General features: G+C 45.6%; 1 protein-coding gene across 1 annotated transcript; it reads right to left on the bottom strand.

Moving 5' to 3' along the window:
- Positions 1 to 356: 356 nt before the first annotated feature.
- Positions 357 to 25107, bottom strand: SUCLA2 (succinate-CoA ligase ADP-forming subunit beta). The gene is made up of 11 exons (XM_081181160.1): positions 24954 to 25107; positions 19322 to 19499; positions 18550 to 18649; positions 18123 to 18285; positions 15880 to 16008; positions 13300 to 13438; positions 12318 to 12479; positions 12083 to 12225; positions 5610 to 5730; positions 3318 to 3406; positions 357 to 612 (listed from the first exon to the last, which is right to left on the bottom strand). The coding sequence occupies exons 1-11, from the start codon at positions 25047 to 25049 to the stop codon at positions 538 to 540; spliced, it is 1395 nt and encodes a 464-aa protein (XP_081037286.1). The 5' UTR covers positions 25050 to 25107; the 3' UTR covers positions 357 to 537.
- Positions 25108 to 26037: the final 930 nt, after the last annotated feature.

Raw genomic sequence — 26037 nt, 5'->3', positions numbered from 1 at the left:
TATAAATATATTTGATATACTGCATATACAGAATACCTCAACACATTCATCTGTATTACCATAGTATTCTGTGCTACATGAATTGTTTCTCTTAAAGTTGCCCAGCAGATACTTCTGGGCAGTGAAGTGCTAATGCAGCAGTTTGACTTCACCCCTGGAGGTGCACTCCATTGTCTCCTGAGACAAGTGCCAACAATACGTTACTAAGCCTAACTGTTAAGTTTTTCAACGAGATCAACACAAGCTTTGGACTTTTTATTTTTTTATTTGGAACACACATTTTCAGCCTCAAGGTTGTATTTCCCCATATGAAGAGCATCTGTTCCTGTAGCTGTAACTGAAGGAGAGACTGCAACTAAGTATTTAACTTTTTTTTTTTATTACAACAAACACTTTGAATATTAACAGGAAGGTGATACAAGCTTGCCTATCAAGCAAGTAAAATCTTCACATACATAATAGAAGAAATAATAGAACAGTATTTTAGAAAGCTGAACACAACAAGGGTTTGGGGAACATGAACCATTACATGTCTGATCAAATTGGTAACTGAAACTTAACATCCACTTGAGCTTGCTTTGCTAAGGTGACTATTTCAGAGAGTTTCACAACCTAAAAGACAAAACAAAAATCACCTTGAGATATTTTGTTTCCATAAGATATTAAAAATCTTCAACAAGTACAGGTGAAATGACAACAAATAAAAAGTAATTTGGGTGATTGACAGTATGAATAACTGCAAAATGTTACAGCTAAGTCAGATGGAAGAAATAGCTTACAGAGTGTAACAAAACCTCAGAAAGGAAGTCGTATCAGTCTAATGCACTGAAAGATGAAGTCATCTGACTGCTTAATATATTCAAGGATGAAGAGCCTTAGGCCCAGGGGCCAAATGTGGGCCCTTTGGAACTGCTCTGCCAGGCCTGAACCTGGGAAAGTAATGCCAGCCGCCACGTCGCCAGAAGCATGCGTGTGGATTCTGGGCAGCTTGGGAGCTGCTGTAAGTGCGTGCTTTTGTCAATAAAAAATTAAACTATTGTCCGTTTGTCCTCCTTGGCTGGGTGTGCACAGGACATGGGAACATGAAGAGCAAGTGAAGGTGATCTGAGAGCGAGGGGAAAGTGGTCTGAAAGCAAGCAGAGGTTCAGTCTGAGTGAAAGGCCCCCCAACACAAGGCAGCTTCTTCCTCAAGGTGGGAAAGCTTAAATGCAGAATGTGTTCCCCCAGTGCAAGAGAAACTGGCTGTGCTGGACTGCTTGAGAGGCAGCATGACTGTCTGCACTGGCCTGAACGAGTCCAGCGTCCGCGCCATCAAGGTGTGCAAAGAAGGAGATCCATGGGGCTGTGGCATCAAGTGCTCCATGACCTGCCAAGGTGACCAGCCAGGGGTATTCCAAGGCTTTACCACTGTAGCAGGTAGGACAGAAGGCTGTAATTCTCTCATCCACTTCTCTCTCTAAGCTGTCTATTCACTCTACCTGTGATCTCCAACTTTCCCTCAGAGCCACCTAACAAACTCCTCCTCTGACACTGTTCAGGGCAAAAAGGGTTGTACCTCAAGCACTTGCTTCACAGAGTTCCATTAAGTTAGTATCATCAGTTTACATAATTATATGTGTCAGGGCTGCCTCAGGTCTCAGCTCACCAAAGACCAACGCCAAGTTCTTCTTATATACAAGGATGTTTATTGCAGTTCATAGTAAGTTCCACAAGCGAGGCGTGCAGCCCCCATGTCTGTTAACCTTAGACGGTAGAAGTCCCCTCTGAATCAGTCCCTCCCCTACACCAGTTTAAGAGGCTTACGCTGCTCCACCTCTTTCTCTCCTTCCTTTTCCGCAGGGTCTTTCTGCCGGCCGGGGTTCCACCCCTCCTGGATTCCCCTGACGCGGAATCCCCAGACTGCTCTTCCCCCCTCCTGCGGGCTTTGGGACCTGGCTCCTCCTCCGGGCGCCCTGTTCTTCCGCGCGCCTCCTCATTTGAACTTGGCGCGCGCGCCCAACCTCTAACCTTCCTTTTGACAGTTGTGCTACTCCCCTCACTGCCCTCCTCCCCTTCCGGGAGAATGGCTTGCTCTGACCCCTCCTCCTTCTCTGCTGCCGGAGCTGTTTCCCCTGACACACTGGAACCTCCCCCCCCCCTTCGCTGCGCTCTGGTGGGGAGGCTGGCCCTGATTCCCAGCTGCCGCTTTGGGGTCCCCTGCTGGCCCCCCGCTCCTGACACTTTCCCCCTGGGGCTCCCCTTGCCCTGACTGCAGGCGCCCCTTTCTGGGAATCCTCTGATTCGCTGGAGAGACTCATGGAATCCCTTGCGTCATCGTCATCCTCTTCCTCGCTGTCCTGGGATTCCTCTCCATCGCTCTCCATTTCCTGCCTTCCCTGTGCCTCTGTCCCTGTACCCCTGACAATATGTGTATTATTTCAAAACATGTACAGCTATATTGCATGGTCTCTTATCCTGAAAAAGGTAGGAGTCTAGTTATAAGTATATTGATTATGAACAGATGTAGACAGATGCTGCCCTCCATGGGTTGGGAAGTCAAACACCACTAATCTCAGGATTGTGGGTTTGAGCCTCACATTGGGCAAAAAAAGTTTCCTGCATTGCAGGGGTTGGACTACATGACCTTCGTGGTCTCTTTCAATTATATGATTCTATGACCTGCAGCAGGGAGTTTTCTGTGCCTATGAGGGCTCCCTGCACAATTTAGACCCCTGGTTTACTCAGTGGTTCAGCTTGCACAGGGAGCCTCCACAAGCACAGAAGGCTTCCTGCTGCAGATGTTTGCCCTCCAACATGGTGAGCAGCAGGCATAGAGCAGGGATGTGGTGAAGCCAGACGGCCCGATTTAGAATTGTGTGATCATACGGAGAGCCTTAACAGGACTAGATTCTTACAGCCACCTGACTGCATTCGTACATTTTGCGGTATACTACAGTATGTGAAGAATCCTAGCCAAGAGAGCCAGTGTGGTGTAGTGGTTAAGAGCGGTAGACTCGTAATCTGGGGAACCGGGTTCGCGTCTCTGCTCCTCCACATGCAGCTGCTGGGTGACCTTGGGCCAGTCACACTTTTCTGAAAGTCTCTCAGCCCCACTCACCTCACAGAGTGTTTGTTGTGGGGAAGGAAGGGAAAGGAGAATGTTAGCTGCTTTGAGACTCCTGAAGGGGAGTTAAAGGCGGGATATCAAATCCAAACTCTTCTTCTTCTTCTATAACACTGAAAGCTTAAGAGTGCCATTTCATCATGTTTAGGTAAGTTAACAATGTTTATCAAAAATATGTTACAGCAAGAATTTATACAAATAAATTTTAACTCACCATTTTAGCAGCTTCATCCAAGTCATCACAGGCAAGTATTTTCAGACCGCTGGCTGTTATTAAAGCTTTAGCATCATCAACTCGTGTACCTACATAGTTAAGATTTTATATTTCAGGATTCACAGGTTATTTCTGTCAATGTTATCCAAACACAGGACATAGTAATTAGTACAACAGTGTGGCCTTGATTGAAGTAGCTACAATGCTTCTCTTTCCTTACAACCAATCTTTTTCAAAATCATATGACAATATATTTTAAGGCTAGAGTTGGAGTCCAGTTATCCAAGAAGCAAAAGCTTTGTCAGTTTTGGGTGCCCTTACTGCGACATGGTAGGCAATTGTATGTGCACCAACCTCTGCACCGCTAACTTCAGAGTGAGATTTGTGTCACTTATGTTCCACTTTTTGTCCAGCTTCTTCATAGCACATAGCTCTCTAGAATGCCAAGGAGTTACCGTATTTTTCGCCCTATAGGACACACTTTTCCCCCTCCAAAAATGAAGGGGAAATGTGTGTGCGTCCTATGGGGCGAATGCAGGCTTTTGCTGAGGCCTGGAGAGCGAGAGGGGTCCGTGCGCACCGACCCCTCTCGCTCTCCAGGCTTCAGGAATCTCTGCGCAACCCTCGGGAGACCGGCTCCGAGGGTTGCGCAGAGCTGCCTGCAGTCCCGGGATCAGCGCAGCTCTGCGCAGCCACCGGGAGCCGGGCGCGAAGTCCCGCCCCGCTCCGGATGGCGGCACAGAGCTGCCTGCAGTCCCAGGATCAGCGCAGCTCTGCGCGGCCACCAGGAGCCAGGGGCGAAGCCCCGCCCCGCTCCCGATGGCCACGCAGAGCTGTCTGCAGTCCTGGGATCAGCGCAGCTCTGCGCGGCCACCAGGAGCCAGGGGCGAAGCCCCGCCCCGCTCCCAATGGCCACGCAGAGCTGCCTGCAGTCCCAGGATCAGCGCAGCTCTGCGCGGCCACCAGGAGCCAGGGGCGAAAGGTCCCGCCCCGCTCCGGAAGGGGGCGCAGAGCTGCCTGCAGTCCCGGGATCAGCGCACTTCTCCCCATCGCCAGCCCCACAAGCTCGGGGGACAGTGGGGAGGCAGAGCGTGCCTTCCCACTGTTCCCCGACCTGGTTCTTCCAGCCTGGGGGGGAAATAAAAAAATTTATCTTTATTTCCCCCCAAAAAAACTAGGTGCGTCCTATGGGCCGGAGCGTCCTATGGGGCGCAAAATACGGTAATCAGGCACTGCAGTGCTGGAAAGAATGCTCAGGAGTGATCAGGCACTGCCTGCCTCATCTCTCCATTACAAAGGAGCTTTGGAAGGATCATCCACTTTTTCCACTGGAAAATTCTCCAGAGTACTCAGGAATCCATCAATTTCTGCCACACACCTGCCAGTCCCCTTCACCCCCTGCTACCACTTCAAACCTTACTAAACATTGGTGACATCTGGAAACCAGTCACTAAGATAATTTGGATTCAGCAACTCTCCTGAACTAGATCTTCAAGGGGGAGGGAGACAACATTACAAATGACAGAAGAACACCTGGTATTTTGAATAATAGCTGCATTTATACACAAAAAATAAGGTGGCATTTCAGAAACCTGCTAAAGGGCAAGAAGCTACAAGAAAGAAGCAGCTGGAGGGAACAACACATGGTTTCAGTTGTATCTATACAAATGCACAGAGTATGGGAAACAAGCAAGACAAACTGGAGCTTTTAATACAGGAAGGTAAATATAACCTGGTTGGTAATAATAAACTCTCCTTCCTTGGACGTTTTTAAGCATCTGTCATGTATGTTTCCTGCATTTCAGGGGGTTGGATTAGTGTCTCTTCCAACTCCATAATCCTATGATTCCATTAATGAACCCCAGTGCTTAAGTCTATATTTTTAGCATCACTGACTGATATATCTTCATATATAGGAGGAAAATATAAGCTTGTGGTATGTCAATGAATGTCTAACTTCAACAGTAAAAGGGACTCTGTACAATTATAAAAGCTACAGATTTAAGAGAAGATGTAAAAGATTATTCATTATGTTTCAGACTCTGCTTTTCTATATTCTGTACTGCAAAGCATGCAGAAGCAGCATTCAAAATTAACCCATCACCAGTGGCTTTTTGTGATTCAGGAGTGCCACCTAGCAACCAAGTTGAGATTTGCAGTCACATGGTTTGCGACTACCTGAGCGGCAGAGCCGAGACTGAGATTCCTGCATTGCTGGGGGTTGGACTGGATGACCTTTGGGATCCCTTCCAACTCTACAATCCTATGATTCTTTTATTGTAAAATGCTCACCTTGTAACCGTACAACAATAGGTATTTTAATCTCCAAATCTTTTACTGCCATAATTATTCCCTGTGAGATCACATCACATCGCATAATGCCTCCAAAAATATTCACCAGAATAGCTTGCACCTGTGTAAAAAAGTACATAGAACTGTAAACATAACGGAGCACAGATTCATTCCGTCTTCTGATTTAAAAAAAGGCCTGTTTTGCAAAAGGAAAATTGTTGAATCGTTTGCTAATTTGTAGACATTATGCAATTATGTGGCTGCAAAAGAGCATATAATTGGTAATGTGTTTTTCTTAATACCTTTGAATTTATAGTTTTAGGCAACTATGCTTGGCAGACATCACCACATGTCCAAACATACAAGAGACTAAGTTGTTTGAAACTAATGCAGTTCATAACACTGGGTTTTGGAAATATATCTTGCCTTAGAAAAAGACACAGAGGCAGCAGTTTTTAGGAGGGAGCCATCATGAGAGACCCAGCCCAACGGGACAGTCAGGGTTTTTACCTACTTTGACCCACCTTAAACCAAGGCAGCTATGCAGTGATTCAGACTGGTGGGACAGGGAGGAGCCACTGACAAAGGGAACCAGCAGGGAAGCATTGGAGCCAGAGATTGGGGGTGAAGGGGACTCTGATGTGGGCACAGACTCTGATAGGGACTCTGCAAGAGAGCTCTGTTCTGGGCCCTCCCCCTTTCACAGCTCAAGAACGGGGGTGGGTGGGGTGGAAACCTAGCTCCTCTGAAGTTTGTGTGTGTGTGCTGACTCTCTGGGTGTTAAGCAATAAAAGTTAAGTGCCATCAAGTCTCGTGCCCGCTTCTGATTTACGGCATCAGGCAACAGTTGGCAGAGCTATTCTGGCATTCTACTTCTTCCCTAAATCCTTGTATGGAGGTCATTTCCATTTCCATGTGACCATCTGCTTCCTTCCATTGATTATTTCTTGATCCAGTCTTCCTCCCAACTTTTCATCAATTTGATCTGGGGCCTCTGTGTATTCTCCCTTTCCATTTTTTACCTCATATTCCTCTGGCTCCTTTTTTTTGCATCACCATCTGGCTAATTTTCTTTATCTTCATCAAACATTGATCTAATCGTTTTTAATTGTCGAGCTATCAACTGCTGAACAATACCAACAGTCACTTTTATCATGTTGGAAACTTTTAATGTTTTGGTTATTATTAGCCACTCAATTCACCTCAACATAACTTCATTAAAAACCAAAATATTGACATTCTGCAGCTGCAACTGTTATCTCAAAACAAATTCTTTTTCTCATGGCTAGTGATAATTACTCCACTTTCAATTTCTCAAATTCTTTAGGTGGCAGGAAGCAAAAAAAAAAAAGATAACGGAATTTCTATAATCTCTCTTGTCCACCATAAATCAATCTTTCGCTTTCCTTTAGATAGTTTAACAATTCATTTACTTTCTGTTTTTTCCAGCAACAGAAAGTTGTTTTTTAAAAAATTATTTATGAATTTATAAGAGTACAAAATACAGCACTGAAGAATAAAAAGGAAGGGGAAAAAGGGGGGGAATAGATACATTACATCAATCCAGAATTCTATTCCATCAACTTCCTATCCATGGCTCCCTAAATTTCCAATTCCTGCTGCATATTCTATTTTTTCTAACTATTTAAACATTCAAATTCTTCTCATTATAAACTTTAACTGCTGAGCTTACTTCAAACTGATTAAAGTTCTAACATTTTTACAATGGTTTTTAAGGTAGTCTAGAAATGGCTTCAATTTCTCTTTTAAAATTTTCTCTTCTTGCTCTCTAATTTCGCTGGTTGAGCTTGCTAATTCTGTGTATTCCACTAATTTCATCTGCCACTCCTGCTTTGTGGGTATTATCTTCTCAACAAAGTGGTATTCACAGATTTTCAGATGGTAGATCTTCGCCAGCAGATGGAGAGGGAGGGAGGGCTCTCATTACAGTTTTCTTATCCCAAAGATGTTTTAAAGGGTTTTAAAAAGAGAGGGTGCAATTCAATTGCCTGTTTTCAGGCATCTGCGTGGCATTTGGACATGATGGCATTCTCCTGTTTGTCAGCCTACTGCCATTGACAGCCATAAATTTGTCCAATCCTCATTTTAAAGCCACTGAAATTTCTGCCCACCACTATCTCTTGTGGGAGCAAATTTCATAGTTTAACTATGCACTGTGTAAAGCACTTACTTTTATCTGTTCTGAATCTTCCAGCATTCAGTTTCACTGAATGTCCCTCAGTCAAGTATTATGAGAGAGGGAGAAAAAGTTTTTTCCCTCTATCAACTTTCTCCAGACTATGGCAAATTCCAAGCACCTCTATCATGCCACCTCTTACTGCTTTTTCCTCTAACTCATTCCCTAAGGGACAGGGGCTCATTGCACCAAGCACACATCCATCACTTCTGTCCAACAGGCAGGCAGCTGCACATGTGACAATCATTGGCATGCACCCTTGCTGCCTTTTTAGCTGCGTATCTACCGTATTTTTCGGACTATTGGACGCACCGGTCCATAGGACGCACCTAGATTTGGGGGGGGGGGAAATAAAGGCAAAAAAAATTTATCCCCCCCCCCCGCCAGGCGCGGGGCTGGGGCGGGGAAGCCCGAGCTTCCCCCTCCCCCAGAACGGGACCCAGAGCCATGCCGAAGCTGCGCGCAGCTTTGGCATCGCTCTGGGAGCTTGCGGGGCTGGGGGAGGAGGAAGCCTTCCGCCAGCCTCCAAACCATGTCGGGAGACAGCGGGATGGCGCGCTGCGCCTCTCCCGCTGTCCCCCGAGTTTGCGGGGCTGGGCCAGCCTTCTAACCAAGTCGGGGGACAGCGGGAAGGGCGCGCTGCGCCCCTGCCGCTGTCTCCCGAGTTTGCGGGGCTGGCGACGGGGAGGAGCAGGCTTCTCCCCCCACCAGCCTTCTAACCAAGTCGGGGGACAGCGGGAATGGCGCGCTGCGCCCCTGCCGCTGTCTCCCGAGTTTGCGGGGCTGGCGACGGGGAGGAGCAGGCTTCTCCCCCCGCCAGCCTTCTAGACAAGTCGGGGGACAGCGGCAAAGGCGCGCTGCGCCTCTCCCGCTGTCCCCCGAGTTTGCGGGGCTGGCGACGGGGAGGAGCAGGCTTCTCCCCCCGCCAGCCTTCTAGCCAAGTCGGGGGACAGCGGGAAGGGCGCGCTGCGCCTCTCCCGCTGTCCCCCGAGTTTGCGGGGCTGGCGACGGGGAGGAGCAGGCTTCTCCCCCCGCCAGCCTTCTAGACAAGTCGGGGGACAGCGGGAAAGGCGCGCTGCGCCTCTCCCGCTGTCTCCCGAGTTTGCGGGGCTGGCGACGGGGAGGAGCAGGCTCCCCCCGCCAGCCTTCTAACCAAGTCGGGGGACAGCGGGAAGGGCGCGCTGCGCCTCTCCCGCTGTCCCCCGAGCTTGTGGGGTTGGCGGTGGGGCTCTCCTGAAGCCTGGAGGTTGTGGGGCTGGTGGGGGGGAGAAGCAGGCTTGCTTCTCCCACCCCCAGCCTCCAGATCAGGTCGGGGAATAGCGGGATGGCGGAGCGCTGCCATCCCGCTATTCCCCGACCTGATCTGGAGGTTGTGGGGCTGGTGGGGGGGAGTAGCAGGCTTGCTTCTCCCCCCGCCAGCCTCCAGATCAGGTCGGGGAATAGCGGGATGGCGGCGCTTTGCCATCCCCCTATCCCCCGAGCTTGTGGGGCTGGGGGGGGGAGAAGCAGGCTTGCTTCTCCCCCCGCCAGCCTCCAGATCAGGTCGGGGAATAGCGGAGTGGCGGCTCTGCGCCTCCCCGCTGTCCCCAGCTTTTGGGTGCAGGCTGCTGCCTGCAAGCCTTGCGAGCCCGCGGGACATCCCGCCGGGCTTGCAAGACTTGGGATAGCTTCCTGAAGCCTGGAGAGCGAGAGGAGTCGGTGCGCACGGACCCCTCTCGCTCTCCAGGCTTCAGCAAAAGCCTGCATTCACACCATAGGACGCACACACATTTCCCCTTCATTTTTGGAGGGGGAAAAGTGCGTCCTATAGTGCGAAAAATACGGTATTTGGTAGTTTGAGTTAATTTACCCTCTAGCTCAAGGAGAGGTTCCTATATCACTGGCTAGCTTCTACCACCTGCTACTACAGCCAATGAGATCAGGCAGTGTGGATCAAATCCCTAAGAGTAGGAATTTGAATGAGATGTGAATTTAGATGGGAATGGGGAACAGACAAGAAGGGAGGCGTGAGTTAGATGGTGATTTAATCCCTGTAAAAGATAGCTTCCTTCCCGTGGAAGGCGCATATATATATATATATATATATATATATATATATATATATATATGCAGGTTTTGGTGTCTTCGGGTGTCTTCCCGTGTAAGAGTTGGGGTGTCTAGGCGACGTTTCGACGAGGTCTCACTCGTCATCTTCAGGCTGGTGCTTTCGGCTTCTTGTTACTGGAACAGAGCAGGATCTCAGTGTTTGAGTTCCTATAAATACTGTTGAGGGGGTGTGGTGTATAGCCTCCAACGTTCTGGGCAGAGAGGAAGTTTCCAGGTTAGTGTGCCTTTTCTTCTTTTGTTCATTAATTACTTGAGGGATATCTTGAGTGATTTCTTGAGTGATATTCTGAGTACCACTTAGGAGGGTCATTAGGTGTGGATTAGTTGCTAAAGCTTTCGTGTCTTGACCTCTTGAGCTTGTGAAGAGTTTTTTCTGAGAAGATGGGTGTACTGCACTTAGTTGTGCTCTGGCTTGGCTTCGTGTATAGGGGCGAGCTGTGGTTGATTGGAGATGGCGTTCTGTGTGCCTCTGGTTCTGGTGTCGGTTTTTGTGGGGAGGGCTAATTTCCAATCAACCACACCAGACCCAAACCCAGACCCTCTCCACAGACAAATTACAGACACCATCCAGTAACCAAACCATAGTGGCACCTCCGGATGCTGCACCCCCCTGCAATCCCTACACAGATCTGGCTGGCACAGGGCACAAAACCACAGCTCGCCCCTATACACGAAGCCAAGCCAGAGCACAACTAAGTGCAGTACACCCATCTTCTCAGAAAAAACTCTTCACAAGCTCAAGAGGTCAAGACACGAAAGCTTTAGCAACTAATCCACACCTAATGACCCTCCTAAGTGGTACTCAGAATATCACTCAAGAAATCACTCAAGATATCCCTCAAGTAATTAATGAACAAAAGAAGAAAAGGCACACTAACCTGGAAACTTCCTCTCTGCCCAGAACGTTGGAGGCTATACACCACACCCCCTCAACAGTATTTATAGGAACTCAAACACTGAGATCCTGCTCTGTTCCAGTAACAAGAAGCCGAAAGCACCAGCCTGAAGATGACGAGTGAGACCTCGTCGAAACGTCGCCTAGACACCCCAACTCTTACACGGGAAGACACCCGAAGACACCAAAACCTGCATTCCTGTACCCGTGAAAATCTACGAAAGCATATATATATATATATATATATATATAGTTTCAGCTAAGTCTTATTTCCACCTAAAGTCTAAACTTTTAAAATTAATGAAACCTGAAAAAAATACTAAAGGTTTTTAAAGCTCAAGTTAAAGGTAAAGGGACCCCTGACCATTAGGTCCAGTCATGGCCGACTCTGGGGTTGCGGCGCTCATCTCGCTTTATTTGCCGAGGGAGCCGGCGTACAGCTTCCGGGTCATGTGGCCAGCATGGCTGAGCTGCTTCTGGCAAACCAGAGCAGCGCACGGAAATGCTGTTTACCTTCCCGCCGGAGCGGTACCTATTTATCTACTTGCACTTTGACGGGCTTTCGAACTGCTAGGTTGGCAGGAGCGGGGACCGAGCAACGGGAGCTCACCCCATCCCGGGGTTTTGTTTTTTTATATAAATATTTTATTAAGTTTTCACAATAAAAAACAAAGAAGATACAAAATCACAAAAAACAATACAATACAAGAATACAAACATTAAACACATCAAAAGAAAAAGAAAAAAGAGATAAAAACACATATAATAACAAAAAACAAAAATTCCCTCTTTCTTAATTTCTCATCTTCAATTAGCTTATTTTCCGGACTTCCTCATGTCTCCCGTTCTTGTATCCCTTTTTAAAAGTTAATTCAGCAAATTCATATCCTATTAATTTATCTGTTGTTAATCCAATCTTACATTTTACTTTGTTGCTAAAACCCCTGGGATTCATTTCAATGTCCTTAACATTCATAAATTTTACAATATTTCTGCAAATAAATTTTAACACCCCATCGCGGGGATTTGAACCAGCGACCTTCTGATTGGCAAGTCCTAGGCTCTGTGGTTTAACCTACAGCGCCACCCGAAAGCTCAAGTTAAGATTACATCAACGGAACTAGCACAGGACTGTACTTAGAGGTCAGGATATTCCTTGAAAGAAGATGCCTGCTCATAGGAGAAACAGTAACCTGCATTTCTGACTAGCAGCAATACTTGATTAATTAAACATCAGGTTAAACAGAGAACTCTAAATAGCAACTGTGTTCTTACCTTTTTATCTGATGTAATCAGTTTAAAGGCCTCTGTTACTTGTTGCACTGTAGCACCACCGCCAACATCAAGAAAATTTGCTGGGGTGCCTCCATGAAGTTTAATTATATCCATAGTGGCCATTGCAAGACCAGCGCCATTCACTGAAAGAGGGGCAGAAAAAGAAAACAGTAACTATTGGAGGCACTGCTGCACCTTTAGTTCCTATATTCAGCATTCACCATGCCCAACATACCAAGACATCCGATGCTTCCATCTAATCCTATATAATTGAGATCTGCTTTGGCTGCATCTCTGTCTCGCTGGTCTTCCTGGGTCCAGTCCTGCAGGTCGAATATTTTCTGCTGACGATAAGCCGAATTGCTATCAAAATTTATCTTTGCGTCCATACACATCACTTGGAAAAACAAACAAGTTGTGTTTAGACCCCTTAATGCTAAGAACAGTAACTTCCCAAGTTATCTATGTGGGCTAGTCCTAACACAGTGCAGATTAAGGTAGCAGAGTCCTGAGCCAGTTTAACATGAAGAAGATACTGTATTCTAAATGTCCCATAACATGCAAATTCCCTGAAAGCAGAAAACAAGACTTGCATGCTCTCTGATGTGTAATAATAAGTTTCCTGCCTGCTGTGCTGGTTTTGTACATGCAGGGAACTTTTTACAGTAGTCAAATTCAGGAGTGACATTCCCCCATCTGGAACCTGAAGGGATGCCCTACACTCTTTCACCTCATCCTGCTACATGTATAGACCATCAAAGTTACAATATTTCTTCCCAAAGCCAAGAAAATACACATGAGAAACTCAGAGAAAATGGTGTGCATAGAAGAGGCTCCTACACAAAGGGTACAAATGGGAAAGCCAAACTGATTTAACTCGGAAGAACCAACCTCCCCCCCCCCCAATAGAGAAAGAAAGGAATCAGAATGAGCACATTTAAGGGGTGCACTGACCAAATTTCTGAATCTTGTAACGGTACATGTAACTGACAGTCCTAAAAATGTCTTCTCACTGCAGTTTGTAGAGCCATTTAAGGCATAATATCGCATTTAGACAATGCCAAAGCACATCTTAAACAGGTAAATCTAGTTTGAGGTTTTTAAATCCTCTTAATAAAACATGAGCAAAAACTCAGATATCCTATTTTGTAATTAAGTTAATAAATTCCACAATTAAGTTTTCAAAGTGAAACAATTCCAAAAGAAAGAAACTTTACCAATCCCTGTAGAATCTTCAACCATGGGGTTAATTTCTACCATAGTAGCATCAAATTTAATGAAGAGGTTGTAAATCTTAATCATATTATCAGCTGCTTCGTTTACCAAATTAGCAGGAAACCCCATTTTCTTGGCCAGCTGGAATTGGAAAACAAAAACACAGAAGGAACCTTTATCAATCAAAAACAAGAAAAATCAGAAAGAATGAGCACATTTCAAGCTACCTTACATATAAGCCAGAGATGGGAAACCATCCCCCTCCCCAAGTGAGCCACTCTGCTACACACCTACACACAACCATCCTCTGTTCTAACTCTTACTAACTCTTTTGGGGAGGTGGAAGATTCAGATCTAGACTATGACATCAAGGAACGGGGGGGGGGGCTTTAACTTTCCCCCCCAGCTACAAAGATCCAGACACAAGCATTCCTCAGACTCTAAGTCTGCTATTGGTATTGGAATAAATGTTCCTATTGAACCAAACAGGAGGACAGACTGCAGGGACTGCAGGGATTGTGGTGATCTGAACCACAGTAGGGAGCAAAGACTTATAAAGAACCCTCCTGCTCCTCTGCCAAGATTGGGTCTCCATGCCTACAATTAGCTGTATTTCCCTGTTAGCCACAAGGAAAAAAAGCTCCTCCCTGAAGTCAACACGGTGGACGGAGCAAAGCCAAGACCGAGAGGTTCTGTGGGCAAGATGGAATCATCTATGGGTGGAATTAGGCCCACTCCTAGTGAAGGTTAATCTGTTGTTGTTGTATTATATACCGTATTCTTCACCCTATAGGACGCACCGCCCATAGGACGCACCTAGTTTTTTTTGGGGGGGGGGGAATTATTCCCTCCCAGCCACGGATATCTGCCCGAAGTGTGGGGCGCTCTGCTTTGGCGCGGCCCGTGCTCCGGGCAAGCAGGCTGCGGGTGTCTGCCCGAAGTGCGGGGCGCTCTGCTTCGGCGCACCCCACACTCCAGGCAAGCAGGCTGCTATCCGCAGCCTAGGGAGCCCTGTGGGAACTCCCGCAGGCTCCCCAGGCTTGCTGATAGCTTCCTGATAGCTTCTCCACGCTTCAGCGAAAGCCTGCACTCGCCCCATAGGACGCACACAGATTTCCCCTTCATTTTTGGAGGGGGAAAAGTGCGTCCTATAGGGCGAAAAGTACGGTATCTATTTATGCCCAACCTTTTTCCCTGACAGGGACTCAAACTGGCTTACAGATAAAAATAAGAACCCCTAAAACATAGAAAACACATTTTAAAAAATAAAACATAAAATAAACATTGATAGAATTAACACTAACACCACCCTGAGTCTCTGTCAGGAGAAAAGGCAGGGAATATAATTAACATAATACCATTACTGTACTGTACTGTACTGTACTATATGGCTGCTGTTGTCTTGCTTTTTCAAGGGAAATAATAGTCCTGCTCTATTTGGCCTTGGTTAGACTCCACCTGGAGTCCTGTGTCCAGTTCTGGGTGCCACAGTTTAAGGATATTGACAAGTTGGACCATGTGCAGAAGAGGGCAGGCAGCCAAGATGATCAAGGGCCTGGAAATCAAGCCTTATAAGGAATGGTTCCGGGAGTTGGGGATGTTTATCCTGGGAAACAGGAGACTGAGAGGAGATATGACAGCCATCCTCATTTATCTAAAGGGCTGTCAGATAGAAGATGGAGCAAGCTTGTTCCCTCCCGCTCCAGAGTTGGACCTGAACAAATGGATTTGTGTTACAAAAGGAGATTCCAACTAAACATCAGAAAGAACTTTTTGACAGTAAAAGATGTTTGACAGTGGAATGGACTCCCTTGGAAACTGGTGGATTCTTTTTCACAGGAAGCTTTTAAGCAGAAGTTGGATAGCCAACTGTCATGGATGCTGTAGTGTATGCTCCAGCAGCATATATGCTAAAATTGGAACAATACAAAGAAGATTAGCATATCATCAATGCTTCAGTTGAGATTCCTGCATTGCAAGGAGTTGGACTAGATTGTTTTTTATTATTTTATTAATTTTTATTAGCTGCTTTTTCCACAGGCAACCCAAAGCAACTTAAATTAAAACCAATAAGAAGAACAAAAACACATTAAAAAATCTCACCCCCTCTAAAAGTCAAAATAAAAAAATTCCTTCCAGTAGCACCTTAAAGACCAACTAAGTCTTAGTTGGTCTTTAAGATGCTACTGGAAGGAATTTTTTTATTTTGACTATGGCAGACCAACACGGCTACCTACCTGTAACTGGAACCCCTCTAAAAGGTCCTAGATAATAAAAACCAGGGGCTGGTTGAAGAGGAATGTTTTTGCCTGGTGAAAACTATATGGAGCAAATGTTTAGGGGCACAGGAGGCTGCTGGAGCAAGGTGGAGGGGGGGAGTAGAGGAGGAAGGAGCAAAAATATCCTCCTCACCTATTTCTACTCACAGCAGCATTCACCCCACGGGGTTTTTCTCTACACAACTCTAAATCGAAACCATTAAAGAACCTGAAGATCCAGTGTTATATCTTTTAGTTAAACAGACCATATGTGTACAGGTTATAGAGAAGCTGTCGCTGAACAAACAATGCATATTTCAGTACCCTGACGGCCTGCTCCTTTTGAATGCCTTCTACAATGTCAACTGGCTCCTTAGCTATGGCATCAGGATTCTCTGCAGCAACATCTTCAATATTGACACCACCCTGGGAACTGCCAATGAGTACAGGACCCTGAAAAGAGAAACACTTTTCAACAAGGTCTTTTTACACTCCCCAAAATATTAAAGTAATTTTGTAACACACTTGTGGGTTGAATATGAAAAATATACAATTAGATGCTACATAGAAACTGAGCGTTCAGTTATACGCCTAGAAAAACCTAGAAACACAAAATAACTCATTTACGATAGCCTGGTTGCCAACCAGCTATTTGAGTGCCAGTTGACTGAAAGGTAAAGGTTATCAATTAGTCAATAAAAAAACTATAGGTGTGGCAGCTGGAAATTTACAGGCCCCTAATTCAGTCCTGGAGACTCGAGTCTTTCTTGCTATCATATCTTCTAAATTGGTTACCTTCTAAAAACCAGCTGTCTGAAAATATTCCAATGAATGTGGTTGGGAAAGGTGGTTATATCACTCACACGAGAAATTCTTATTTATGTGCTTGTGAACTTTCAGAGAAAGGCAGAGTAGAACTCAAATCTAATATTTGCCCCCCAAACGACTGGCCAGCGAAACAAGCTACTAAAAAAAGTGGGCACCGCTACCCCCAGTAGGAATCAATATATTTTTAGAAGAAATTAGTCGTGATCAGCACTTTGGGAAACTCCTAAAGCGTTCTATGTTTTTATCAATTCATTCTTGGAAGACAATTGAAGACACTGGAGGTTTAGTACCAACATGCAGTGCGTAAGATAAGAATTTTAAACAGATTCTGTAGTTTTCATTTTATGCGAAAATGACTTTAATCCAAGCCAAAGAAGAACCCCTCTCCTGCTCTCCACTACCACGGCCAGTTAGCCCCCCCCCCCAAATTTGCTACCACCCATAATCCAGCCTGGCTCCATTTCTGCCAGGGTAGGCTATAAAATGAAAAATTGTATTCAAGTCTAAGTATTTTAAAATCTTATTCATGTCCCTAAAGCTGTGCTCTTATTTACACTCTTGTTAAGCACAAAAGAAAAGATGATGGTTTAAAATGCACCCAGTATTTTCTAGGAAAGGACCCTTTCAGCTGCTGTCCTCCAAAAGGCTGCTGTAGAACTTGTCACAGACGCATGCATGGTATTTCTCTTGAAAGGACTCTTGCCTGTTTACTAAACTTATACAGGTAAGAAGCTATTTGGGGATTTGCTAAAGGCTACTGCAGAAAAGGAAAACCTCTAAAAAAACTCAGATGCTCAGATATCTAATCAAAACCTTACATTAATAAACACTTCTGTCACCAAGCACCTTACAATTCATATGTCCTATGAGGCAACTAATTGCTTCATACTATAGTAAATAACACTGACAATGTTTGATAGCAGAATGTTGTTTTTTAAATACATACTAGAAAAACAAAAACAAAAGATTTTGCCCAGATTGAGAACTAGGGTACTACAGTTAAACCTCGGTTGTCGAACATAAACCGTACCGGAAGCCCCTTCGGCTTCCTAAATGTTTGACAACTGAGGCACGACTTCAGATTGGTTACAAGAGCATTTACTTCTGGGTTTTTGGCATTCGGGAGCCTAAACGTTCCAAAACAGAGCTGTTCAGGAACAGAGGTTTGACAGTATAATCCATGTTTTGCTCTACTAACTATCCTTCTGAAGACAGCTTAAAAGTCTTTGTCCCAACCAAAAACACGAAACTCAATAATAATAATAATAATAATAATAATAATAATAATAATAATAATAATAATTTATTATTTATACCCCGCACATCTGGCTGGGATTCCCCACCCACTCTGGGCGGCTTCCAACAAAATATTAAAATACTGCAATGCATCAAACATTAAAAGCTTCCCTGAACAGGGCTGCCTTCAGATGTCTTCTAAAAGTCTGGTAGTTGTTGTTCTCTTTGACACCTGGTGGGAGGGTGTTCCACAGGGTGGGCGCCACTACCAAGAAGGCCCTCTGCCTGGTTCCCTGTAACTTAGCTTCTCGCAGTGAGGGAACCGCCAGAAGGCCCTCGGCGCTGCATCTCAGTGTCTGGGGTGAACAATGCGGGTGGAGACGTTCCTTCAGATATACTGCACCGAGGCCGTTTAGGGCTTTAAAGGTCAGTACCAACACTTTGAATTGTGCTCGGAAACGTGCTGGCGTAAAAAGCATTTCTCCTCAAAATAGACTACTCACCTGAAATGATCGTTCCATGGTTATTGCAAAATAGTACTCTCTCCTGGGATATCTGCGCTCACAGATAAACACTTGATTGCATATTCTGCCCTTTTCTCCTGTCTGCTTTGTATACAGTTTTTTCCCAATCATTTTGGAGGAAATCTCTCTTGCTTCTTCTGGACTAATAAATAAATATTATTTATTAATATTATTAATAAAATAAAAAAGTATTCACAAAATACTAGATCACCCTAAGATCCATGTTATCTAATCTACTATACCAAAAAGAGATCAAAGTCCCAAAATGAAGTTGCTGAAGTAATATTTCAAGCATTCTAAAAATACAAATACTGAAACAATTCTAGTAAATAGTTATGCATAGTAAATGCCCCTGGGCTATTAATGTTTTTGCTTTCTGTGTTAATTAATTAGAAGCTCAACTTACGAAAATACTATTTTCACTCCTCCTTTAAGGCCACCTTCAAAGGTTCCTTTCCCTCTACCACCAGCTAAAACTTGTGCCTTTACAACAAGGTCCTTTGTACCTGGAATAGAAGGAGGGTAGACAAGAATTGTTTCAAATTAAATAATGTACAAATACTATTTGAGGGGTTTTTTTTTTAACCTAGGCAGATCTAGGTTTTAGAAAAGAGAATGAAAAGCTTCTTTGCAGTAGCCAAGACAGGGGCCTTCGACAGCATGTTGGGCCTAAACAAAACTCTTGTACTGAAGTAAAAGAATAATCTCACCCTGGGTCATGGTATCAGAAGCAGAGGATATTACAGTGTTTGAAGGATGTGGCATCCCCAAGTAGGCCTCTGGAAGCCCTGACCTGAGGGAACCGGAACAAGGGATAGCCCCAAAGCAAGGAGGACAAAATGCTTTTTTTTTTAATTCAGGGAGCCTTGCAATGCAGTAGAGGAACAGGCTATAAATTAGCATGACTAGTAGTATATACAATTGGAAAGTGTCAGTAACATAACTAATGTCAAAAAGTACATCTAAGTACTTCACAGTTGACAAATCTCTGAATGGTATTCTCTCTCCTACAGTGATTTTGTAGGATCTCAGAAATTGAGAAAGAAGTAAGAATTTGAAAAATGTAAGCAGTTTTACCACTACCTATTAAGTCTCTAAAACTTTGTGCATGGAGCATTACCTGGGGAAAAACAACAAAAAGAAAACATTTACTGCATCTATAGACTTCAGTTCTATACCTATTTCTTTTGCAATGTTGTAAGCTTCCTCTGGTGTCTTTGCAACCAATCCATATGGAACAGAAATGCCAGCTTCTTTTAATAGTTCCATACTTAAGTATTCATGCAGTGACAAGCTCCTTCGTTGCTGCACTTGGAACACATAGCTAGGAAACAAACCTTGTCTTCCACTGAATACCTAGGAAAATAGGAACACAACTTTCAGTTTAACAAGTCTTCATTTATTTACAGTTTACATACTTTACTATATCAACAACCAAAACACGATCTTTTTACAGTGACACAGCCAAGGGATAAACAGCAGCTTGACCCGCTGGTTGAGATGAAGGGGATGGGGGGGTATGTAAATAATAATGAAATATATCAAACAGGGAGAAAAATGGCAAAGCAATAGAGTGGTACCTCGGGTTACAGACGCTTCAGGTTACAGACTCTGCTAACCCAGAAACAGTACCTCAGGTTAAGAACTTTGCTTCAGGATGAGAACAGAAATTGCACGGTGGTGGTGCGGTGGCAGCAAAAGTGCTGCTTCAAGTTAAGAATAGTTTCAGGTTAAGAATGGACCTCCAGAATGAATTAAGTTCTGAACCCGAGGTACCACAGTACTGCTTATTATGTTGAGGAGACATTAACAATCTTAAAGTAATTGCAAATCATATTTTGGAATATACAAGACAGAAATGAGCTTAACATGAGTCAACAGTATAATGCAGCAGCAAAAAAAAATCTAATACTATTCTAGGCTGCATTCAATAGAAGTCTAGTGACAAGATCAAGGGAAGTAATAGTACTGCTCTATTCCGCCTTGGTCAGACCACCAATTCAGGACACTACAATTTAAGAAGGATATTGACAAGATGGGATGAGCAACCAAGATGATCAAGAGTCTGAAAACCGAGCCTTATAAGGAATGGTTGAAGGAGCTGGGTATGCTTAGCCTGGAAGAGAGGAGACTGAGAGAAGATATGATAGCTGTCTTCAAATAACCCAAGGGCTGTCACATGGAGCAAGCTTGTTTTCTCCTGCTCTGGAGGGTCTGACCTGAACCAATGGCTTCAAGTTACAAGAAAAGATTCCAACTAAACAGCTGGAAAAACTTTCTGTCGGTAAGAGCTGTTTGACAGTGGACCATACTCCCATGGGAGGTTGTGGACTCTCTCTCATTGGAGGTTTTTAAGTAGAAGGTGCATGGCCATCAGTCATGGATGCCTTAGCTGAGATTCCTGCCTTGTAGGGGCTGGACTAGATGACACTTGGGGTCCCATCCAATTCTATGATTCTATGAATATGTTTTAGAATGCCATTCTTTTCTGTTACTGTGTGCCTGGGGGCAGATTATCTGCTTTAGAGTCTAAATAAGTCACAATCAGTGTTAGAAAGTCAGATATATAAGCTAGGTGCCAAATAATAATAATAATAATAATTTTTATTTATACCCCGCCCTCCGCAGCCAAGGCCGGGCTCAGGGCGGCTAACAAGCAATAATAAAAACAAGTTGAATGAATACAACTTAAAAACAAGATTAAAATACATTAAAATATTGAAACATTAAAATTTTAAAATGCAGCCTCATCACAGGAGGAGAAAGGTAAAAGAAAAAAGAAAGAGGGGGAGGGAATCCAAGTCAAAGGCCAGGCAGAACAACTCTGTCTTACAGGCCCTGCGGAAAGAAATCAGATCCCGCAGGGGCCTGGTTTCGTGAGACAGAGCGTTCCACCAGGCCGGAGCCAGTGTTGAAAAGGCCCTGGCTCTGGTTGAGGCTAATCTTCCTTAGGGCCCGGGACCTCTAGGGTGTTGCTATTTATGGACCTTAAGGTCCTCCGTGGGGCATACCGGGAGAGGTGGTCCCGCAGGTACGAGGGTCCTAGGCCGTGAAGGGCTTTAAAGGTCAAAACCAGCACCTTAAAGCTGACCCTGTACTCCACCAGGAGCCAATGCAGCTGGAAAAGCACTGGGTGAATATGCTCCCATGGCAGAGACCCCGTGAGGAGCCTCGCTGCAGCATTCTGCACCCGCTGGAGTTTCTGGGACAGCTTCAAGGGCAGTCCCGCGTAGAGCGAATTACAGTAGTCAAGCCTGGAGGTGACCGTCGCATGGATCACTGTGGCCAGGTCAGGGCGGGAAAGGTAAGGGACTCCTTAAATGGCTCCTTAAACCAAAATGTAATGCCTAGTTGCCATTTGGGGGCAAGACAACTCCATTAAACATATGGCTAGTTCAGATGACAATCTTGAGTTAGGATAAGAACTTTGAAAACTTAAAAAAGAAAAGTCACTTGATGCAGGGACAGTCCACATATATATCGGCCTATTCCAGCCTCTGTTTCATAACACAACTGTGAGCAGGGCAATGGGGTAAGTGAAGACAAGCTACATCAATTAACTACTGTATAACATTGTTCACTGCTCCTGCTCAAACATTTTTGTTCCTGAAATTCATTCTGATTGTGCAGATAAAATATAACTGATAGAATTCTACAGGATGTGGTATTAGTGTATGAAAACGGTCGAGATCCAAGGATCCCCAGGCATGCACCTCCAGATGGTGGAGATGTCAGGAGCTATACTGGCCCCCAGGCATCTTCTCTTGGTCACAAGTGGCTGATCATCAGGTGCAAAATATGCCTGGCACCTGGCTAATTTTGAACACTGTCCTGTCCCCTTTATAAAGATCTGAGGAATGAGATCATCACCCCACTCCTACTTACCATCCCAGGCCGCCCATCTGCAGCTACATTGTTCTTTCTTTTATCAGATCTAAATGATCAGACAACAGCAAAGGTTGCTAGGTTTATTGAGGGTGCAATGAGATTAAGGGCCACTATCTGAACAATAATCTTGGTCATTTGATTGCCCTTTTTACCCACTGTTGTCTTTTAAATTGTATATATTGCTTGTTTTATGTTGCTATGGCCGTTGGCTATTGTGAATAAAGTTAAAAAACAAAACACTGGTCACAACATTTTCAACTAAAGCCCAACAGCATTGTTGAGTTCATGGTTGAGCCTGCACTGCTAGAGTGGACCAAGAATTGGCACAGAGAATCAGTGTGAAAAGAGCCATGAGCGCTAAACAGGAACAGGTATAAAGAGCCCCATTCCTATTAATGAAATGGCATACCGTATATTCAGTGGGAAAACAAATCACCTGAAGAGCTTCCATAATACTGGTGTGATAGGAATTTTATGGTCTTAGATATATGGTAATGTTCATAACCGCACATACATAGATCAACACAGGAAGGCCAACCTGGAACCATTTTGATTCCTAAACTGACCAAATGTTTTCCCTGCAAGGTCAAACTGGAAAAGTCTCCCCATTGTCTCTTTCCTCACAAATCCTGTCTTAAGGGCACATTTAAGATATGAATAGGGTGTGAGCCTGTGACCTGGCCCAGGAAATAAGTATTTTACCACTACAAAAGAATGGCCAGGCTCCCCAGGCAATCCAATCAAGTACCTTGCCAGACAGGAGATAAACTGGGACAGGAGAAAAACAACATGCAAATGTTCTGTTTCAGACCTCCTTTTCTGGGATGTATCTGAGGGGTGGTCTTAGGTTACACCCCTTCTGTGATGAATGCATAATGTTTCTGGGGGTGGTCTTGATTCTAGGGGATGGGAATTTCAAAAGTCTTTATAAGCCCTTGCACAGCATTTTTGGGGGTCCTCTTCCTCTCCTGCGTGTGAGGGGAGCACCGTTGCAACAGATCAATAAAGATCAAGCTTACTAGCTGCTTTGCTTCTCAATATTCTCTGGTTGGCCTCTGTTATTTTCTCCTACCAATAGGGAACCTATGTAAGGACTCTATATGGGCTCTTGGATACCCCATAAGGGAAAAGGGCATATTTTTATTTACAACACTGGGGATAGCTAACATGGTGTCATCTAGAGCCTGTTGGACTCTAACTCCCATCAGCCCTGGGCACCACAGTCCAGCCAGCATGGCCCACAGACAGGACTGTTGGGAACTGGAGTCCAGCAACATCTATATAGCACCATGCTGGTTACCCATGCGCTGGCTGGTATCAGAATCCAACAGAAAGAAACCACACAGGCAAAGAAAACATTTTGGTGGCCACTTTCATTTACAGCTTTTAGCAGCAGCTATGTAATCTGTATTTATGATATGCTTAATACATAGGTACCATTGTATTGGGTCTGTTTATATTGCAAAAAATTCATTAAGGGGAAAAAGAACCACCAAAAGCCACACAGGTATTGTAATTAATAAAAAGATACAGCCACATAGAAAACAGTAACTCTGATATTAAGAACATAAATTATACTTCAAAGTTTGTGACCAAGGCTAACACATTTTACTTCAATCTGTAATACCAATTTCCCAGAACTGTACTAAGGGACTGACTGCTTGAGATCTGCATAACACTTACTCAACAGCCTGTACAACAGTCATGGAGAAAAGAAAGTACAACCTCTTTGAATTCTGTGCTTTTACATATCAGGACATAACAACAATCCTCTGTTCCTTAACAGATCTTTAAAATAGGTAAATACAAACCTCAGACAAAATAGGTAAATGCAAGCCTCAGATGAACAACACACAACATATTACACCGTGTCTATAAAGCCAAAATGGAGAAAGAAAAGAGCCTCCACAAAGTTGCTACAAACAGGAGGAACAGCATCTCAAGGTACTAGCTCATGACACACCACAGAGACTTACATTCCAGCAGTGGGAGAGCTAAGAGTCAGAGTTCATGCCATGGCTCTGCGGTGACAGCCCAGCCCCACCAGGTCTCCTCTCAGCTGTCACCCAGGGGCAGCTATGGCACCCTTAGTGGAAGAGACAGGAAGCGGGGCTCATTTCACCCACTTTGCTAGAGGCCCAGCTCCCTCGGGCGCCTCCTGCCCCTTGAACTGGGCCAGCTGGTCATGATGGGAGCAGCTCTTGAGAAACTGGTGCCTGAATTCTCTGTTGCATTTCCTCTTCCCTCGCTGATCCTTTCCTCTTGTGTCTTTTTGCTTTTTTTAGATGGTTAAGCCTACAGATAGGAACTGTCTTGTTCTTTGACTGTATGTAAACCATGCGAGGAGCCAGGGAGCAAACGCTCTGAATAAATAAAGATTACACAGGCAGGATGGTGGGAGGCTGAGATGTGTGCAGTAAATGCTTCCAACAGAAATAGTAGCATCATCTGTTTTATGTGAGACCCTCAGAAATACAAACTCTAAAGGTGACGCATGATCACTAAAAAAGCAAAGGAAATCCAAGGTACGCGATGACCGGTTAACTGCTTTCTTCTGCAAATGTCAGCCTTGGCTGGCAGCCTCTCTGAGTTTGGGGGGTGACACGAAGCCGGAGCCTCCTTTCCCTGTCCCCGGGCCCGAGGGGAGGCGAGGCGCGGTTCCTGCGCGGGGCCGGGCGCCTCTCCAGGCAAGGCCCGTCCCGACCCTCGCCCTTTCCGAGGGGTTTCCCTTTCTCTCCCCCTGGAAGGACCCCGCACCCCGCGCCCCCTGCCCCGCACCCGGCGCGCTCCCGCTGGCTCGGCCCCGGAGGCCTGTCGGCGGGGCGCCCGGTGACCTTCCCTCGCTGCCCCCGCCTCGGCCTGCCCGTCCCCTCGCGCCGTCCCCCCCGCGCGGCGAGCAGGGGGAGGCCCGGCCCCGCTCACCTTGGCAGCGGCGCTCCGCTCCGCGCAGCCCCAGCCCAGCAGCTGCTTCGCCGCCGCCGCCACCGCCGCCCGGGCGCCCATCATGGAGGCGGCCATGATCCACCTCCTCCCTCAGGACTGGCCTCGGCGGCAGTGCGCGTGCGCGGCGGGGGGCGCAGACGCGCTGGGTCCGGCGGGCCGCGGCTCTCCCCGAGCTCGGCCGTGGCCAGGCGCCGCCGCCTGTCGAGCCCTAGTCAGCCTGCGGAACTCCCTGCCACGGGACGGCTTTCCAAGAGGAGGCGGCGAATGCAGGGCGGGGGCGGGGCTGTCGCTGGGCCACTAGGCTCCGCCCTCCGCGGTCGGGGCAACGAGGCTCTCGGCCCCGGTCTGCTCGCTGGTTCCCCGCAGGCGTCTGGCGGGAAGCTCCGGCCCCGGCCTCATCCGGCAGGGCTCCTGCTCCGTCCTTGCGCAGCGTCCACACAGCAACACCGGCGCCAGCCGCACTATTCTGACATCGCCGCAGGACTGCTTCAAAGCTGAGACCGCTTCCAGAGGGTCGCTATTTTCAGGAGGGATTCAATCTCATGCTGGCAAATGGAGGCTGCATAATTAAAGCTGTTTTGGAACGCTTAAAAAACAAAAAACCCATTTCCCCAAAAGATTATGAGACCTTTTGCAATAAGGAAAGTGACAGGGAAAGTGTGGGATCACGCTTGTTGGATGTATCTGTGCCTGGCTTTGCACAAACAAATCAGGATGATCTCTCCACAAACAGCAGGCAGGACATCTAGAAGCATCCTGACAGATGGTTTTGTTAATTATTGTTATTTATTAAATTTGTATACTACCCTTCAGCCGAAGATCACAGGGTGCTTCACAACATAAAAATACAAAATGAAAACACACAAAATACATAAAAAACCCAAACCCCCTTCAAACACATTTTGAAGGCCAGAGATTTATTAGTATTTATTAAATTTTATTTAATGTGTGCTCCTCCTTTGGTCTGAATCATGGCAAAATGGCTATGCAAAATGTGTTGTCTTCTTAGATTATTACTCTGTATAAAGGGATATATATCAGAAGAGATTATTTGCAGTACAGG

The sequence above is a fragment of the Podarcis bocagei genome (assembly GCF_964188305.1).
Source record: "Podarcis bocagei genome assembly, chromosome: 1".
In the NCBI taxonomy this organism is placed as follows: Eukaryota; Metazoa; Chordata; class Lepidosauria; order Squamata; family Lacertidae; genus Podarcis; species Podarcis bocagei.
This window is presented reverse-complemented; position numbering and strand designations above follow the sequence as displayed.